Genomic DNA, 20,189 nt, shown 5'->3' on the forward strand with positions numbered 1-20,189 from the left:
TCATTATAGATGTTCCATTCTCAAAGAGATAATTTGACACAAAGAAGTCATCATTGACATCCAACTTCTCCAGCTTTGGGGCATTAATGAAAAAATTGAATGCAGGAACATTAAAATAAGGATTAAACTCCAATTTTGTTCTCAATGTCTTCAATTCAGGAGCAGAGATATTGATATTCAAAAACGTTTGATGGCCAGGAGTCAGACAGCAAATAGTGAGAACTTCAAGTACAGGGCAACAAGTAAAAAGCTTTGGGAATGAATCATCATCATGTTCAAAAAATTCAACACAGAGGACTTTGAGACTTGGGAAATACTCTGCTGTAGGACAATTTGAGAAACTAAAAATATTGGACTCCACCTTCAAAACAACTAGTGTTTTGCACATAAAAAGACTTTCAGGAAGCCAAAAAGGGATTTTTTTACCAAAATTTCTAAGACAAAGATCAAGCTCGACAACATTATGCTCAACGACAGTGTGCAAATGTATCTACAAATACGAGTGTAATCATCAGCTAGCATTTCATCTCGTAAGCCTTCATTCTGATAAGATAGACGAAATTTTCGGATGTCTGTAGAGTCATGAAGGGAAACCACACGATCAACAACTGTCATAAAACGATCATCAGATATTTTTCTTCGAGTTCTTCAACGGTGTATTAATGATTTTCCAATCGAAGACTAGAAATGGAAGTCCATAAGTTGTTCCATCTTTTAGACAGAATGGTGGTCTGCACAGCTAAAACTGTATCATCAAGCAACGAGAGTATGCGAAGGAGAACATCATCTGGCATTTGGCTGATCCTGTCTTCTCCTAATTCCTCTTGTAGTTTTGGGTAGGAAGTCATTTGCAGTCTGATTGGTTATTCAGAAGAATGATTAAATTGCAATAACTTTAAAACAAATAAACAAGAACACAATCCTAAGATATTTACACATATTGAAACTGGTGAAAGCGTAGTACTTACCTTATAAGAGCTTCAAATCGAACTTGGTAACTGCTACCGAATCTTTAAGCATTTCATTGTGAGAAAGGGTGTGGGAAAAACTAATTTATGAAGTGTAGCAAACAATGGATTGAAGACCTTACAGTTCCAAACTACATTTAATTGTTGCCTCGTTTTATTCGATTCAAAGAATTTGTATGCCTTTTGATCTCCTCTATTTAATTACTGCCAACTACATTCATTCCTCGGTAAGGTTAGAAGAACACTTTGGGGAACTGTTGCCTCCATTTATTTTTCTTCTGGGGAATTGTTAGGTCCTTTTATTCTGGTCAAGCGTTTGTTGTGACTGGTTTTAAAACAAATAGTGAGCAACTCCAACAGCTTCCCTATAATTTCTGTATTATAGGGAAGCAAAAGTCAAAGCTATAGCCTCTTTTTCTTCTCCAACTCCAACAGATTCTTTATTTTACAACAATCTCTAAAATCTCCATATTCTTCCTTAAAATTTTAGAGTTTGCTGTAAATATAGGGAATTTAGTTTTCTCTTTCCTCACTTTCCCTAAAATAGGGATAGTTATAAGGAATCTGTTGGAGCAAAAGAGACTTATTTTTCCCTAAAGTAGAGAAAAATCAAAATATAGGGAATCTGTTGGAGTTGCTCTAAGAGCCAAAGTAATTGAGACAGAGACTTCAAATGCAAAGAGCCAAAGATTTTAGGTAACAGTATATATTGAAATTGCTTGATTGGGAAATTAACAACACATTTGTACGAGATAAAAATAGTTTTGAACTAGTCTTGTTATACCTTAAGTTCAATTTTTCCTAAAACAGCAGAAAATGAGGAAAATGCAATATTGAGTCGCATATTGTTCAAGTAAACAGCTCATTGTAAAAACTAAGAAGTACAGATGCAAGTCATGCAACCTTATATTAGCGAAGGAGAGATATAATCGATTGAGAGAACCTGAGCACGGACCGTAACAAGCAGAGTGAAAGAACCTAAACACGATAAATATTTGTATTATTTATGTCTTATGCCAAATCAAACTCCCCAGAGCTAAATAAAAAACTAAAAAAAAAATCTTAACAATTTTAAAAACAACAGACTGCACAGACTGAAAAAAAAAATGCCTGCTTTATTCTAAGCACAGCACATATGGTGCTTAGAAATATAGCAGATTCTTGTAAGTTTGTAACCATGCGCTGCATCTCAGATGTATTCAACTTTGCAAGTCTTTGAACCCCTTGTAAACATACAAACTTCCTTGTTTAACTCCTCTTTTGTATGCAGAAGACCACCAGCATAAATAGTCATCTTCTCCAAAACTTCACCATTCTTTAACAAGTATTTCAACATTTCCAGTTCATTGGACTCACCCTTCAATCCCCTTATGGAGATACTTTTGAGGTGTGACGTCAAACAAATAGGCACAGACTCCGTTGGTATCCTTTGATACTCTGAATCTCCACCTATAAATATCACCTGATCATCATTTAAAAGGATCTATGATAAGTGAATCTCCAAGAGCTGCATATTGGAATAACATAGCAAAACTGGATATATATCTTACTTTATATTCTAAGACGAGATATTCCAATTTAGGAATTCTCTCGAGCAAGTCTGGCACTTCCCAGTAATTGCAATAGTTAGCAACCAGCTTCAAGTGGCTCAAATTACCAAAAGTTGGCAGACAAAGATCCTACGTGAAAGATAAAGTTCAGATTAAACAGAAACACGTACAAAAGTTAAGTGTTTCCTATGCACAATATACTATTTCAAAAAATCTTTGAAATGGGATACATTGAGTACAGAAAAAAAAAATTAGTAGGAATGATAAACACAACATCATTAGCACCCTATTTTGAAAGCAAGGAATGTGTGTTTCCTTCATGTAGTTTAGAAAATCAAAAATGAAAGAAGCACTGGCTTTTGATAGTGAGATGGAATAGTGAAAAAAATGCCTAACTAAAACTCAGGTTCTTATCATTCCTTCCAAGCCACAACACTATTTAGATTTCTTTCCTTCCTTAAACCTGTCTAACTATTAAAGGACTAAAATCATGAGCCCGCATGACTGCGTCACCCTTCAGCTCTTCCTCTCCTCAAAGAAGGCAAAACATACATTTCCTCCCTCATTCCCAACCACCCCTTCTTTTCTTTCTACAATCTTCTCTACCATACATGTTCTATATATTCTCTACCAAACATAGTGCAAGGAGAATGATAGCACATACTTACCTCCAAGTACATAGCTGAAAGAGACAGATACTTAACATTGGAAATTGTTGACATAAGCGCAGTTGCACGGTTAAGAAAGTCACAACCTCTAATTGTAGAATGGTCAATGACACGAGCATGGGCTTTCACCAGTGATTTTCCATTCTCTAACTTATAATTGGACAAAATATCCTCCTCGATATCAAGGGATTCAAGCTTTGGGGCATTAATCGAGAAGTTGTGTGCATCATGAAGAACATCTGTAGTGCTCCTCAATCTAATTCTTAAACTCTTTAGTTGAGCCGCCGAGACAGTGATACTACGAACATGATTTCCAAGAGTTCCATCTACAGTCAGATTTTCAAGCACAGGGCAGTAGGAAATGATTGTTCCCATTGCATAACTATCTGGAGAATCAACTGTAATGTGGAGGAACCTGAGACTGGGGAAACTCCTTGATAGAGGAAGATTAATAACATAATTTGAGTCCAACTTCAAAACCTCTAGTGTTTTCGAGATTAAAAGCGGCTTAGGCAACTCAAAAATATGCTCTCCATGTGATTCAACACAAAGATCAACTTCAACAGCATTACGTTGGATGGCACGGCAGACCCAACTATCAATACGAGAGAAATCGTCAACAGAGGAACAATGAAGACGGAATTTTCGAATGTTAGATGATTGAGGAGAGAACAGTATTCGATCAACAAATGCCATAAACCCAGTTTTGTCAGATGTGGCTTCATCGCAGATGTCTAGGATGGGAACAGAGGCCCATACGTTCTTCCATCTTGTGGATAAAATGCTGGTCCTGAAACTGTATTTGGTGGGAAGGAACGAAAGTATGTGACAAAGAACTGCTTCAGGCAATTCACTGATCCTGTCTTTAGCTTTTGCTTGACTCTTAGACTTCGAATCCATATGTAACCTGAAGCATTGTCAATAACTTGGTCAACATGTAACCATTATTGTAACTTTCATAGCATAAAAGCCTTATATGAAAAGAACAAAAAAAATTTGTCATAAAAGTACATAATCTGAAGCAGAGAAAACAATTGATCAAGACTATGTCACTATGCAACTCGATCAAAACTTTCAAACGAATAATAATCACAGGAAATACTCTTTAGGGCCCCATTCAGATAAAGAGATGAAATTGGCAGTTAACATTAGATAGTGAAATTGCTTGATTAGATCAAGTAAAAAAAAAAAAATGAATGCCTTTCAACTGACAAATCCCACACTTGTGATTCGAGAATATTACATTGTTACTGATGTTTCAAATCCAATATCACTGGTGTTTTATATCTTTCAAAACTAGTCCAATTATATTTCAAAATCCAATCCCCTTCTTCATAATCATCATATCCAATAAGAACCTCATTCACCCACAACACTTCAATCCAAAAATTTCCACTTGAATTAACGAAAAGTATTTATTCTGAAAAGTCCTCGAATACCCATTTCAATTCAGAGATTCAGGCAACAAATTCAATTTTCTCGGTCAATAAAAAAAAGAAGAGAGATTTTTGCAGAAGCGATATTTCGCTTTAAAACTAGAAACAAAAGCAAATCCTACATCTTTTCTCTACAAATGAACAACAAAAGGGCGTAAGATTTCAAATTTGTATTGTTAGAATCAGTGTTCTCAGTTTTGTTGATAGCTGATAACAACAAGGTAAAACCAAGTTACAGAGGAAACGTACCTGAGATAACAAAGCTAGCGACTCACTGTAAAATACAGGTACGGGGTCAGGAGGTAAATATAAACTGGAGGTTAACGACGTCGTTTCCGTGTAACCCTGAAGTGAGAACCTAATGGGCCTCTCGGTTAGGAACTTTTGTTACTTGACCCGGGCTCAATAGCCCAAACTATCTCTTTTTTTTTCTTTTTTCTTTTTTTTTTTCTTTCAATAAAGGTCCGAAACTTCGAATTATGAACGTTTATCAAATATTGTATTGTTAAACCTAATTACGAGCATAAGACACAAAGACAATCACTAATCCACTAAAATGTGTTTTGCTAATCCGAACAATATCTGAATACTCTATTGAGTCTCTACTTAACATGAGTACATGACCTTTATACCAACATAAGCAGAGTATATATATTTTGCAACTTCCATCCATCCCATTCGCCGGAACCGTGGTACCTATGTATGACTAGTCACGAGGTTTTGTTGAGAAACAAATAGGCAGTGCTGATGATCTCCTAAGAAAATCTGATAGAAATAGAAATTCCCAGTGATGAAATGTCAGATCCAACGTTTATCAAGTTAGGAATACAACCTTTTGAAAATGAAAACCAAGATTAAATGAATGATAATGAGGCACAAAACAATTACTGCAAAGAGATTCAGAATAATGGCGCTTTTACTACTTCGATGCCAATATCGTTCTAAAACGAAAAAATTAGACTTAAAGAAAAACTTAATAGTCTAGGGACCTACTAACTTTGTCTTTGACGAATTTAACTACACAAGTCTTTGAACCCTTTTGAAAGGTACAGAATGTCTTCTGTAATTCCTTCTCTGTTGCATACACAGAAAGAAGATCCCTGTCAGTTGTAGTTGAAACAGTCAATGTTTCCAGAACTTTACCAGTCATTAACAAATACTTTGCCATTTTCATTTCATCAGGAGCTCCTCTTAATCCCCTCAGGCTGATAGTCTTGAGCTGTGACAGCAAACAATTTGGCACCTTCTTTGGTTGACTCCAACGACGGTTGTTGGTATGTTCTCCACAAGCATACTCCTGAAAATTTAAAAGAATATATGAATGTGAATCTTATTAGCATATGCTGATTATCAGAAGCAAAATTGGAAATACATCTTACAAAATGATCTATGATGAGAGATTCCAGTTTAGGTGATCTGATGAGAAACTCTGGTAACAGCAATTCCAGGTGATGGCAATCTTGAAAAACCAGCTTCAATTTGCTTAAGTTATCAAAAGCGGGGAGATAACAAGCCTACATGAATGATGAAGTAATGATCAAACAGAAACCAGTCCACGTGCATATGATTTTGGATTATAAGAAAATACAAAAGAGAACCTTCTTATGGAATTACAACTATATTTCTTTAGCATTTCCTTTCCAAACAAAACTCTTAATAGGACTTAATTCATTTCATCCTCACAATCTATCCAGCTATAAGTCAACTGAAATTAATGGACCTGCATGCATTCCTCACCCTTCCACTCTTCATCTGACTGGAAGAAGAAGGGAGCGCACACCTTTGTTTTTCATCCTCCAACACATCTATGTCTTTCCTTCCTATAATCTTCTATGCCAAATACTGTAAAAGGAACAAGTTAAGACATACTTACCTTGAAACAATGAGCTGAAAGAGACAAATCCTTAACATTGGAAACTGCTGCCAGAAGTGCAGTTGCACAATTAGCAAAGGTACGCCGTTCACTTGAATCATGGTCAGTGAGATTAATATTGGCTTTCATTAGTGATGCTGCATTTTCAAAGAAAAAATTTGACAAGATATCGGTATGGATATCAATGGTTTCAAGCTTTGGGGCATTAATGAAGAAGTTGTAGACATCAATGCATTCAGGAGCTTCATCTTCATCTTCGCTGTGATATTCATTTTCATCTTTATACGCATTGAACAAATCTACCTTAAATGTATTCAGTTCAGGTGCAGACACTTTGAAATTCAAAACCTCATCTCCAATAGTTGCCCTTATAGACAAATATTCTAGTGCAGGGCAGCAAGAGAAAAGCCTCTCCATTGAGTCATTGTTAGGATAATAAAGACAAGCATTGAGGACCTTGAGACTGGGAAACCTCTGTGATGGAGGATCAAAAGTAATACATCCCGATACCACCTTCAACACCTCCAGTGATTTACACATAAAAAGGCTGTCTGGCAACTCATAAACCTGGTCTCTGTTGGATCCAAAATTAAGATCAACTTCAACAACGTTATGCCTAACTGCAGTACGAATCCAGCTATAAATACGAGAGAAATCCCCAATATTGGAACATTCGAGACGAAACTTTTGAATATCCGCGTCACGGAAGATAAGTACCCTATCAACAAAATCCACAAAACCAGCTTTGTTCTTCGTAAATCTATCGCGGAAGTCCAGATTGGGACTAAAGGCCCATATACCCTTCCATCTTGTGGACAAAATGCTGGTCCTCACAGCATATTTCGTTTCAAGAAATGAAACTATGTGAATAAGAACAAGATCTGGCAATTCACTTATCCTATCTCTAACTCTTTCTTCAAGCTTTGAATGAGAATCCATTGGTACTACCTAGTATATTCGGAAAAAGAGAAAATGGCAGCGAATGTTATAACTTTGGTTCATCAAGAAGCTTTTATCAACAAAAAAAGAATCACAAAGGTTATAAACATCCTCAGCATAGAAATTGAAGCAGAAGCAAATGCATGAAATTGTCTAAACCCTTGATGTCTCTATCTATCTGTGCATAGTAATAACTAATAAGAATACTCTTAGTCATTTTACTCACAAAAATAGAAACTTCTTGTCTCACCATATTTTAAATTCAAGATTTTCCAGATGGGTAGTAAAACTGTGAAAGTATTCTTGGTATCCTGGAATACCCACTTGTATTAACATATATATAAGAAGGAAATTCTAATATCTCCATGAATCAAACAATAAAGATTGAATATTAGCCCTTACACATAGAACTACGGAAATAAAGACTACTTTTTTCGGCAGAGATAAACATCCCAAAGAATAAGACTTGAGCGTGCTCTTGGTATGAAAACAGAGACAGTTACCTAGAAGTATCTGACCCGGAAAATGTAGTGAATCCCTGAGAGTGAGTCGGAGTTTGAAGCTATGAAAACAGAGAGAAGAATCCTAAACGACGTGGTTTCACCATCTCTGCAACTCGCTCTCCGACTTTGAGAATTTATACGAGGCGTACCCTATTAGAGTTGGATTGGGCTTGTGAAGATTAAGCCCACAAATTTGTAATAGTTACACTACGGCCCTAAGTTGTAGAACTTGACCTTTTTTTTTTTTTTTTTTTTTTTGAATAAATAGAACTTGACCTTTTGTGAAATTCAAATGTTTAAGCTTCATAGCACCTATGCATAAATAACGAGATTTCATGACACTTCCACAACCTACTTTCATCCAACTTAAGAATGAGGTTCTTAAGACTCATTAAACAGATTTTTCAAGATGCCCAAACTGCAATGAAATTTTTGTGGGGGATTTTTCTTAACAGTTTTTCCCTACAGAGCCAACCTCTCGTCATTTTCTGGTCGACGAACACTAAGGATATATGTGTAAAGTTTTAACAAACTCTTGCCATACATGATGCAAGAACGAAGAATTTGGTGGGTAGTAACAGAAAACCTATTTGCATTGTCAAAGTCATACATTTGTTGGGAAGACAGCAAAATCTTGCATAGTTCTTGGCTGCATTCTATTGAAAGAAATTTATATTACCTTTTCGGAGGTCACTCAAGCCCAGTTTGGCAAGGCATAAAAAGCTGCTTAACTTATAAATTAAGTAGCAAAAGGTGTTTGTTAAAATAAATAGAGCAGCGTATTTCAAAAGTTACACCATTAAGCTGATGCTTATAGAAATTGGTAAAAAGAAATATTCATAAGCTAAAAGCTACATTTGCTTATCATTTGAGCTAAGCTATCACGGTAGTATTGAGATGAGAGAAAGTTAGAATTGGGAAGGCAGTATGAAAAGAAATAGGGTAAAATGGGAAGTTCAAAAATAACAGTTGAGAGTTGCACAAAGCTACTAACCTAAGGGTCAATTTTGAAGGGACTGAGGAACAAATGAATTTATTCTAAGCCATCTGATTTGGTAACCTCTCACATTTCCTTAAAATTGTTTCTTATGTTAGCAGGACTGGAGAGTTGCAAATGTATAAGCCCTAAACCCTAAAACGAAAGCTATGTAAAAGAGGTATATGTATCGAGCTTGGAGTTGCCAATAGAACCTACCCTTCAGAAAATTTGATGTAATGGAAAAACAGAAACCATCGTTCACCAATAAAGAAAGGTTTCACAGAAAAGATTCTATGAAGGGAGATAGAAGTATTTGTTTCATTCGATCACATTTGTGATTTGTGTCACGTTTTGAAGACGGTTGTGCTTTGTCCAGTTTCCCTGCTCATGAGTCATGACGGTTCCAGACTTTCACTCACGCAAAGTGGCATGGTAACCATCTTCAGGTAACTATGAATAAAGTCTGTTTTACACCCCTTGACTACCACGTTTCATATGAAAAAGTTTAAATTATAATCCCTATGTATGCTTCAATTGAAAAGGAAAATGCTTCCAACTAAATATTGGTTCATGGGTCCTTTTTCTGTTTAGTAACAAAGTTTCTCAAATCTTGGTTGATTCTGAATCTCCGATCGATATATTGTCATTAAAGAAAAAAATTGCAAATCAGTTCAAGCTGGAAACTATCCATTCATGTGCACAGAAGGAAAAAAGCCATCTTGAGCCATTCAAGTTGTTCATGTTATTTGTTCATTTAAACTTTGGTATAGTTGGTGCTTAGTGCTTACCCATATAACTTATTCTTGTATATATTCATTCCTTTCAGGCCTTTCAACTTTGGGTTTGTTTATATTCATGTATCAAATGTGTGAACATCCCCTGCCGTTATGTTTGAAGTACATTTACCACTTACCAGTTGTTCAACTGATTGTCATATATATAGTTGTGTGATGAGTTATAGAGTTTTTGAACCCTATCGATTTTCCACAGAAGTTGACAGTCAAAAGCTTCATTGCTTGAGAAATCTGTAAAATACATACTTCTCCTTTTTTTTCTCACACTTGATCAGCAGGTTTTCTTCTCCATTTTAATCATAGTTCAGAAACATGACACAAACTTCTCCTTTTTTCCCCCACACTTCATCAGCAGGTTTTCTTCTCCATTTTCATCATAGTTCAGAAACATGCATGTTACTTTTGAGACATAGTAGAGAATGGAATGTTAATACCTTCTTGTGGCCGTTGTGTTATCTGTTAGTCTTGTGATGAGATTATATAGTATACGTAGCTCTGCATCATGCAAAATTTGCTTCTAACTTACAAGAAGATTGTAAAAATGTGAAGGACTTATATGACCTAGTCTCTAATGAAATCCGCCTTTGAGTAGTAACTTACTTGTATACAAATTTCTGAAAATAACAAACTTGATTTAGGATATGCTAATTTCTGTGCTGCCATTTGTTGTTAACGTAGTTCACTCATCTTGTTAGCGCTCTTGAGTATTTAACTTATGTAAAAGTACATATCCAGATCCTTCTCTATAAGAGCATTTAGCTCAAATTCATATTCCCCAACAATGAAATGTCACTAGAAAATATAGTTCCAAAACCAACTCAGGAATCGTTTTTACATCTAATAACCCTTGTTATACTTTTCCAAACAAAAATTATGTAGCCTTCTAATGTTAGGCTAGCTAGTTGGCCAATGCACTTACTGATGTTTTCCATATTGAAACTTTTTCCAGAGACTGATGTAAAACTAATCCATATAAGATGTACCATTCTTGATCCTATGTCTTCACTCATGCTTTATTATTTTTGGCATATGTTGAATCCTTTTCTTGAATAAAGTGAACTAAAACGTAATAGTATGGCTTATGATCAGATTATAATCTTTGAGTGCCTGAAGGCTGACTGGATGGCCAAAACATATTTAATTTCAGGAAAGCAGGACAAGTTTCGTAAATGTTCAGTTTCTCTTACGCAATGCTTATGTGATTAAAGGAAGAAAGAACATAAATGATGAATTCATTTACTTGCGCTATTTGTCTTTTCAATGCATGCATTGTTCCACGTTTTCCAGGTCGAGGATTTTCCTCCATTGGCGACACCTCCATAACCGTCTGAGGCAGGTGTAAACACATAGCCATGGCTGGTTGCATGTAATTTGTCGATTATCTCATTATGACCTCTTTATAAAGCCAGGTTATGTTAAAGGGTTTCTTCACAATCCATAGTTCACGTTTTCCTTCCTTGTGTTGCTATCGAATTTAGTTTCATATCTTCCTAAAGATCCTAGAAGCAGCTGAAATTTTTGTTGTGGTGATGAATCAAGCGATACTCTTTGTCATATAAATTTCATTGTTAATCTGCACAGAATTGTGATTTTTGGTGATTTCTGTAAGTACTAATAACCAAGACTCCCTTCTGATCTTATAGTGTTGTGTTCCTAACCTTCTAAGCATCATGATTCTTCCTGATCAGAAGCAAAGGTTGTCTTGTTTTTTTCAGCATTGATATTATAATCTTAATTACTCAAGTTATCAGGATCTCCGGCCAGCTTGTCTTCTGTGCTGTTTGGATTGCCTTATTTACTCGAATTATTAACCATAGGTTCTGTCTACGGTCCTGTTTAATGTTCTGTTTTATTACCATTTGATAAGATATTAAAATCTTATCTTGCTCTAAAAGGAAGATTATGAATTTTATCGTAACTTTTATAGTTACGTTTGTCTTTGCTGAATAGCCATAACAGTAATAATAAAATCAGTAATCTGTCTTTATATTGCAATTATATGCAAAAATTATGCCAAAGTTGGAGATTTTAATTTAATATCTTTGTTATAAATGCAGGCTTAAGTTGAAGTGTACGCAGCAAAGATTTCCTGCAGAAGCATGTTTCCACCGAGCCGTATGTTTTTGCTCTTCCAATTCCAACAGCATCTTTGGTTTCTTTTAAGGGAAGGCATCATATTAGTATGGATTTTCGCACAAACCAACTTCCAAACAGAAAATGAACATTGGAACATCATATACTCCTCTTTGCTGCTGTAGCCATAATATGTGTAGTGTTTCGCTTATCATGTGAGCAAAGTTTGTAATAACAAGCAGAATAATGGTGTTTTTTTTTTTTCATCTCTATGCAACTGTTTCCTTGTGTGAGATTGTATTTAGTGCTGATAGTGGTGTAACGACTGCTCTAGTTGCTTGAAGCAACATTAATAAAAAAGCAACAGTTTCTTCTTCCTGTTGGTTTAATTTGCTTCCAGAACAGTATCTCATAGCACCAAACATGTATGAATGGGCTTTCACAAGTTAAAACACTGTGGTAGAAAAAAATTGATCCCTGTGGTACTGCGTTTAGCGGAGAATTTGTAGAAGGGCAAAACAACAGAATTAGCAGAGCTGCAGAGTAAAACCGTTGCCACTTCCATCACATGCCTTTCACCACCGGAAAACTGACGTGTACACACCAAGTTTTGTTGAGAAACAAATAAGCAATGCTGATGATCTCTTAACAAACTGTTTAGTTTCACAATAACAGCAATCATGATCGGAAACCAGATCCGGGCTTGTTGAAGTTAACGATCTGATTTAAGTTAACCAAGTCAATATGTTTTAATGTATCGGTATAGGCTCTCTGTCTGCCACCTTTCAATTCCTTATGTTGCCTTCTAAATAAAAGGATTGCTTGTGAGTTGGAGGATGATTAATTTTGTAGAGTTAATAGATGCTCATTACTAACTGGTTCTGAAGAGTTTGGACCAATATTGTCCCCAACTACACTACATTTTCATAAGATGTGAAGTTATGGAGCAATTAGTAGTACATAAGTAAGTTAGTAGTATGTAATTTACTTCTATGTTATAGTTAGTAGTACGTAATTCATTTATATGTTGTAGTTAGTAGTACGCATTTCACTTCTATGTTGTAGTTTATCATGTCACTCTCTTTGATGTGAGATTTTTTTCTTTCTTTTACATAAACAAGGTTAATAAGAAAAATATACAGTTTAGAACAGACATACTTCAAATAAACCTATTAGTAAACTTGACGGGGATGTTGCATGCTTTCACAACATTTTTTATATAAAAAATAAAATAAAATAAAAAAATTCTTATAGAACACCAAATTTAAATAGTAGTTTAATGAGGCTTTTTCTTTTGTTTTTGATTACATTGGAAGAGAACAGATCGAGTCTAGTCCTACTTCAATTCTCAACCCCCTACTGTTTGAGTTAACTCTAAAGGCTTATAATTTTACACTTCAATAGCAGAATCATTCTAAAACAAAAACTTAAAAGTTTCAAATAAAATTACCGTACAATTAATTTTCAGTGTGTTTCAGTGAGTTGTCTTATTGATTGATTTACTCGTCCATCTGTGTGTAGGGATCACAAACATTTTCAGGACAGACTAATGACAGATGAGAAAGACATTTATTTGAGACTAACAAAGAAAAATAGTCCATAAACATTGGATAGAACATGTTATCCAATAAATTCCTCACGTCGGCAGCATCATCTGCCAAATCAGCAAATCCACCCTATGAAATCCCAGCAATGGATTGCGTAAGTTCCATAGAAACCAATCACCGGACACGGACAAGAAATCCAAGGTGGCAGGTCCACATCCACCAGCTCAAGCTTATAGCATAACGTTTCTCAGCCCCATAGTTTCCACTACTAACACTTAGTCACGTACCACCACAACCTTGCTATCACTTGCAGCTTCGACACTCCACTCAGTTCATCAAATGGCTTCTCTTGCAACATCGCCGGTTGGTATGTCGGAGTTGCTCGGAACTCCCTTGAGCAAGAGCAACTTCAGCGGCGCAGCCCGGTCAGCTCCCACAGCCACCACCCCAGCCACCTTCAAGACCGTCGCGCTTTTCGGAAAGAAGAAGGCTGCACCTCCCAAGGCCAAGGTAGCCGCTGCTCCCGAGAGCGATGAGCTCGCAAAGTGGTATGGTAAGTACTCTATGAACACACTTCACTTCAAACATATATAATCACTATGGTTTTGGTTTGGTTGGTGTAACGGTAATTGACGACAATGCACATTATGGGGGTTTGTTTGTTTCAGGTCCTGAAAGAAGAATTTACTTGCCTTCGGGGCTCTTGGACCGATCGGAGATCCCAGAGTACTTGACCGGAGAAGTTCCCGGAGAGTAAGATTCTACTGGCTACTTTGTGAATCTGCATGTTATCTTTATTTCTTTTTAAGTATCGCTGGCTATGTGAAGGATAAACCATATAACTATGATCGAAGAAATGTACTGTTCAATTAGTCTATGAATGAACCGTTACATCATGGTAGATTAACTCCTTGAAGCAATTGACCAGCTCCCTATAGTTGTCTACTAGCTCGAGATCTAGCCAAACTAGTCTATGAATGCATGGAGCTGGTCTACTTTTGTGTATCGAACTAGTCTACTTGATGTATCGATACACTAATGTACCAAAAACAAACCCGGCCCTTTTGATCTGTAATTAAGCTATGTTAAAGTTAAACCATAAAACTAACTTGAATAAATGTACTATTTAGTCTATGAATAAATCTGTAATATATCTTGGATTGTCTTGTTGGTATAACGTGTGTGCAACTGTGGATATATGCAGTTATGGTTATGATCCTTTCGGTCTAAGCAAGAAGCCAGAAAACTTCAGCAAGTATGTAACACTATACTTATCCTCTGTCTGTCTTTCTGTCCTTAAGAGTTTGTTATATGTAATCTATAAATAGAACAGTTTAATTTATGAGGACTACTCTATTTGATTGCAGATACCAAGCATATGAGTTGATCCATGCTCGTTGGGCTATGCTCGGTGCAGCTGGGTTCATCATCCCAGAGGCCTTCAACAAATTTGGTGCTAACTGCGGACCTGAAGCCGTTTGGTTCAAGGTTGGCTCTGAATTAGAAATCTGCATGTAGATTCTCAGTTTTTAACTCAAGTACTAGGACTAATTAAGATGAAGTTAGAAACAATTTGATGACAATCTCATTAAGCAAGTGTACCAACTTAAATCATGACTTTTGTATACATGACATGAACGCAGACTGGAGCTCTACTCCTTGATGGGAACACATTGAACTACTTTGGCAAGAGCATACCTATTAACCTGGTTGTTGCTGTTGTTGCTGAGGTCGTTCTTCTTGGAGGAGCAGAATACTACAGACTCACAAATGGTTTGGTATGTTACTAAAACATTTAGTACTTACCCTTATCTAAATCAATTATTCTGTTCAAACCAAGAACAGGATGTTGCATCTCTTGAATGTTAGTCCAACTATTTCGGCGTTCAAGACAAGCATATCAGAATCAGAAAATAAGTTGGTCTGGTTATTATTTACTTACCTGTGGCCTTCAATCAAATTTTATTGTTATTCTCCTGGTAGGATTTGGAGGACAAGCTTCACCCAGGTGGTCCATTTGACCCATTGGGGCTCGCAAAGGATCCCGACCAGGCTGCACTTTTAAAGGTGAAGGAGATTAAGAATGGTAGACTGGCCATGTTTTCCATGCTCGGTTTCTTCATCCAAGCTTATGTGACCGGAGAAGGTCCTGTCGAAAACCTATCTAAGCATCTCAGTGATCCTTTTGGCAACAACTTGCTTACTGTGATCTCTGGAAATGTTGAGAGAGCCCCAACCCTGTGATTTCAAATTTTCTCTTGCTCTCTTGCTCCACCAATCAAAATTCAAATGCATTGTATATCACATTGAGTCTTTCTTAAGGCATTTAACCTTAATCCATGAATGAAATTGCAACTCTGTTCAAATATATATAGCTAGAGACCTAGCTATATATAACCTACGGGTGCAATGTCGTAGGGCTAGTGCTGTTTACATATGTAATTCCTGAGCAGTATCAATCCATCCATGCATCAACATAATCATCTTTTACCATTTTCATTGCACTAGTTCACATGCAGTCTGAGCTATATAAGTATATATCACAGTATCCAACATCAATCCTCAAGACCATACTGGCTTTAACAAGTTCAAGCAGTGTTATAAGATAATTGAACAATTATCTTCTCTCTTTGGTACGTTTAGCCAGAGTATTGAAGAGCAAAATAACTCAATTATCCGAGCAATCAATGCTTTGCCACTTTTATCGCCTGCTTCCACGGTATTCACCACCAGAGTATTAACATCTCTAGAGTCTTGAGGTTCTGTTGAGATACAAATAGGCAATGTTATGGTCTCTTTAGTTTCGTTACGAAACTTCCAAACAGCAATCATGAAAAACCAGGCCAGGCTTGTTCAAGTTAAAGATCTAAGGCAACCAAGTAAGCCAATGTGTTTGTGCCTTCGAGTATGGAAGCTTAAGGTAAGCATGTCATCATGATCAAATTTCCGATAAAGCTAAATTAGGTTGATGAGAATGTACACAATTTTTTTTTTTTTTTTTTTGAAGCATAGATAATTTCATTACTTATCCATTGCTAGAAGGTACGTACATCAGATGTTGTCTTATACCAAAATCATAAACGGCACAAGCCGCCAAGCAAAAGACAGGCAACCCTCATTGTTAACAAATGCGCTCCATTATTGAGCCTAAAAATAAGAAAATAAATCCTCACCACCTACCTCCCTTTGAGTAGTAACCTAGTCACCTAGAGACCTCAATTGGTATACAACTAGAGGAATTAAGATGCAAGTAGTAAAAGACCATACTTCTAGTGATAGGCAAGAAGACTAGGGAAACTTAAAGCTTTCCTTTGCCCTTGTCTTTGGGGCTAGGATTAGTACCAGTAACTGCAGGGTAACACAGTCGCAAAGTAGCGACATTCGGCTTCTTGCTAGGGTGATGATTCTTGTTCCTACTCCCAAGTAGCTTGCCCGACTTCTTCTTCAACATCAGCAGAGTGACATCCATCCAGGTACGGAAGAAGTGAGCCTTGAAGTCCGCAGGGTTGACAGGCCGGCGGGTCAGAGGCTTCCCAATCAGAAAAGATTTGGAAGACCGACGAACAGGACCGCCACCAATTCTCCCTAGATCAGGAGCACTACCTCCCTCTACAAGTGCAAGGGAGGCAGCAAAGCTAGCGGTGATAGCATCAATGGAGGCCATGTGGCTGAGTGAGCGTTGAGGGTGAGAGACGTAAAGAAGAAAGCTAGGAGAAGAGGAGGCGAGGGCGCCGTAGAGAGCTAGGGTGAGAGAGAAAATCTCTCCTATGATTTTTTTGATGAGAATGTACACAATTTAAAACAAAACGACTGCAAATAGATTCATGTATAGTAAGGTCAAGATGGTCCTTTTACAACTTCAATACAGAATTAATCCTCTGAAAACAAAAACTTCAATACAGACTTGTTTTAGGCCTCGATATAACCTAAAGTTGCAGCTCATCTAAACTCAACCTGACAAGTCTCCGAACCTCTTGGAAACATAAATAAATTCTTCTGCACCTGCTTTGCATCTCCACAATTCCTTACCACAAAGATGGTCATCGTCTTCAAAGCTAGACTATTCTTTAAGAAGTACTTCACGACTTCCATCTCTTCTCGATGTCCTTTGAATCTGATTATAGATATAGTCTTCAATTTTGACGGTAAACAAAGAGGTACAGCTTCTAGAGTTTCCAATGGATTCTCCGAGCATTGTTCAGTAGTAGAGGCATAGCTTTCAACCTGATGGTCATTTAAACAATGAACACTATTAAAGAGATTTGTTAAGAGCTGTGTATATAATCAAGTAGTGTAGATAACTAGAAATACATCTTACCTCACGATCTAGAACAAGACATTCCAGATTCGGTGATCTATCGAGAATATCTAGTAATAGTGACTCCAATCGATGACAATTTTGAAAAACCAGCTTCAATTCCTTCAATTTATTAAAAGAAGGTAGACAAGAAGCCTACATGCAATGATCAAACAAAAACTCGTGCTCAAATTCGACATTCCCACTCTTACAAATCATAAATGTGATAAACAAAAAATAATAAAGAAAACTAGTTAACAAGTTAAGAATTAAGTCAAGTAATACTTACTTCCAAACAATGAGTTGAAAGAGACAGATACTTCACATTCGAAACTGATTCGAAAAGCGCCAATGCACGGTTAGCAAATGTCGGGTGCTCACTTGCAGAATGATCATAGAGATTGATATTGGCTGTGATTAGTAATTTTCCATATTTGAGTTCATAATCTGACAGAACATCCACACTAAGATTTAGGGTTTCCATTTTGGGGCCTTGATATAGAAACTGCACCCACCAATGACATTATGATCTTCATTTTCATCTTCACCGCCTTCATTCTCACTTTCACTATCACTTTCAGCTTCAGGTTCAGTGCACAAACTTATTGTTAATGTCTTCAGCTTTGGTGCAATGATATCCAATTTCAGTTCCTCATCTCCTATGGTTCCATCTAAAGTCAGATCTTCAAGTATAGGGAACCACGAAAGAAGACTCATCATCGACTCGATGTCCGGATGATAAATATGAACATAGAGAAATATGAGGCTTGGGAAACAAAATGCAATAGGACGGTGAATAATAAAATTTGACCTTAGGGACAAAGCCTTCAGTGTTTTGCTAGTGAAAAGTCTACTGGGTAACTCAAAAATCTCGTCTCCCTCTAATAAAATAGAAAGATGATCAACTTCAACAACATTACGCTTAAGCGCAGTGCAAATCCATCTCTCAATATGAGAGAAATCATCAACGCAACACTGAAGACGGAACTTGTTAATGTCTAATAAGTTGTGTAAGGAAAGTACATGATTGACAAATGTCTTGAAACCGAGCTCATCATTTGTATTTTCGTCGTCGAAGTATAGATTGGAAACATTGACCCATATTCCTCCATTTTTTAGACAAAATGTTGGTCCTCACAGCACATTTTGTTCCAGAAAATAAAAGTATATGACCAAGAACTTCATTTGGCAATTCACTTAACATGGTTTTTTCTCTATGTTGAAGCTTTGAGTTGGAAGCCATCTTTATCTGATCAAAATAAAATTAAATTAAAAAGTGAAATTGCAACCTGTAGCAGCCTTCTTGGCCTGGAGAAGTTATCAAACCATAAAAACTAACATTACAGATTGCAAAAATGTTCAGTTTTAGTACGTTGCCTAGAATTGAAAGCACTTTCTCTCAATGAAATTTCTAAACCTAAAGGACAATTCATGAAAGCCTCTTTTCTTTTTTTGGTCTATGACAATCATGAAAGCTTTTTTTTTTTTTTTTTTGTATGTGAAAATTCATGAAAGCTTAAAAATATGGTCTCATAAAATTCAAAGTTTTTCATGATCGAATGCCTATATGCCCTCCTAATTTTGGAGATATTAATTTTCACCATCATTTTGCAATTAGGCACGAGCAATTGGTTTTCTTCCTTGCTCGGAGCTAGATTCAAGTTATGTCGGTGTTCTGATTTTCTTTTCTCCGTTAAAAAGGAAAAGAAAAAAAAAAGGACTAAATACTGTTTAGTCCTTGAACTTTTGACCATAAAACACTTCAGTCCCTGACCTTCTAATTTCACACGTTTAGTCCCTGTACTTCAAAATTTCAGACCAATAGGTCCTTGCCGTCTAAAAGTCGCGGCAAAATGTCTATAATGCCCTCAGTTCTTTTTTTTATAATAAATTTATTCATTTCTTTTTTCTTTTTTTTTATTCTTTTTTTTTTTCAAACAGAAAGAAAGGAAAAAAAACAGAAAAAATTAAACAGAAAGAAAGAAAGGGAAAAAAATTCCTTTTCCAAAACAAATAAATAAATTAATTAATTAATTAAAAAAAAACTGATGGCATAATAGACATTTCGCCGCGACTTTTAGACAGCAAGGACCTATTGGTCTGAAATTTTGAAGTCCAGGGACTAAACGTGTGAAATTAGAAGGTCAGGGACTGAAGTATTTTATGGTCAAAAGCTCAAGGACTAAACAGTATTTAGTCAAAAAAAAAAAAACCATTACTTTGCAAGTAATGAAATTAGCACTTAAGCAAAAAATTGTCAATTTTCTCATCTTCACCTAATTTTGCCAATTTGGCTCAAATTTTCATAGGTGATGTGACCACTACTAGGTGCATTTATTATTTTATAGATGTCAAATATGCTGCCATGTGGCAATTAGAATAAATAAGTTTTCAAAATATTAAAACAAAAAAAAAGAATATTTTTAGGGCTTTTATACTTGTCACGTGGCAGCCCAACTAATAAATCAACCCGCCAAATTTCATGTCACATTTGGATAAAAATAACTTAAAATATAATGAAGAAGAGAACATTAAACTAATTGCCGCAAAAAGTGTATCTGT

The 20,189-nt window shown here is 36.2% G+C and overlaps 3 protein-coding genes across 3 annotated transcripts; 1 reads left to right on the top strand and 2 right to left on the bottom strand.

The window, feature by feature from the left end:
* Positions 1 to 1,951: 1,951 nt before the first annotated feature.
* Positions 1,952 to 7,926, bottom strand: LOC133731025 (uncharacterized). The gene is made up of 7 exons (XM_062158502.1): positions 6,496 to 7,926; positions 6,002 to 6,136; positions 5,598 to 5,919; positions 4,438 to 4,561; positions 3,187 to 4,093; positions 2,519 to 2,647; positions 1,952 to 2,430 (listed from the first exon to the last, which is right to left on the bottom strand). Exons 1-7 carry the CDS (start codon positions 7,432 to 7,434, stop codon positions 2,158 to 2,160), a joined length of 2,829 nt encoding a protein of 942 aa, XP_062014486.1. The 5' UTR covers positions 7,435 to 7,926; the 3' UTR covers positions 1,952 to 2,157.
* A 5,660-nt stretch (positions 7,927 to 13,586) lies between these two features.
* On the top strand, positions 13,587 to 15,829 carry LOC133728423 (chlorophyll a-b binding protein CP26, chloroplastic). Its single transcript, XM_062155838.1, has 6 exons — positions 13,587 to 13,883; positions 13,999 to 14,083; positions 14,535 to 14,585; positions 14,698 to 14,818; positions 14,974 to 15,108; positions 15,314 to 15,829. The coding sequence occupies exons 1-6, from the start codon at positions 13,670 to 13,672 to the stop codon at positions 15,572 to 15,574; spliced, it is 867 nt and encodes a 288-aa protein (XP_062011822.1). The 5' UTR covers positions 13,587 to 13,669; the 3' UTR covers positions 15,575 to 15,829.
* A 1,440-nt stretch (positions 15,830 to 17,269) lies between these two features.
* Positions 17,270 to 18,344, bottom strand: LOC133731026 (FBD-associated F-box protein At5g22730-like). Its single transcript, XM_062158503.1, has 4 exons — positions 18,143 to 18,344; positions 17,917 to 18,038; positions 17,649 to 17,783; positions 17,270 to 17,554 (listed from the first exon to the last, which is right to left on the bottom strand). The coding sequence occupies exons 1-4, from the start codon at positions 18,342 to 18,344 to the stop codon at positions 17,270 to 17,272; spliced, it is 744 nt and encodes a 247-aa protein (XP_062014487.1).
* Positions 18,345 to 20,189: the final 1,845 nt, after the last annotated feature.

This window comes from Rosa rugosa, chromosome 2 (genome assembly GCF_958449725.1).
Source record: "Rosa rugosa chromosome 2, drRosRugo1.1, whole genome shotgun sequence".
NCBI classification, from domain to species: domain Eukaryota; kingdom Viridiplantae; phylum Streptophyta; class Magnoliopsida; order Rosales; family Rosaceae; genus Rosa; species Rosa rugosa.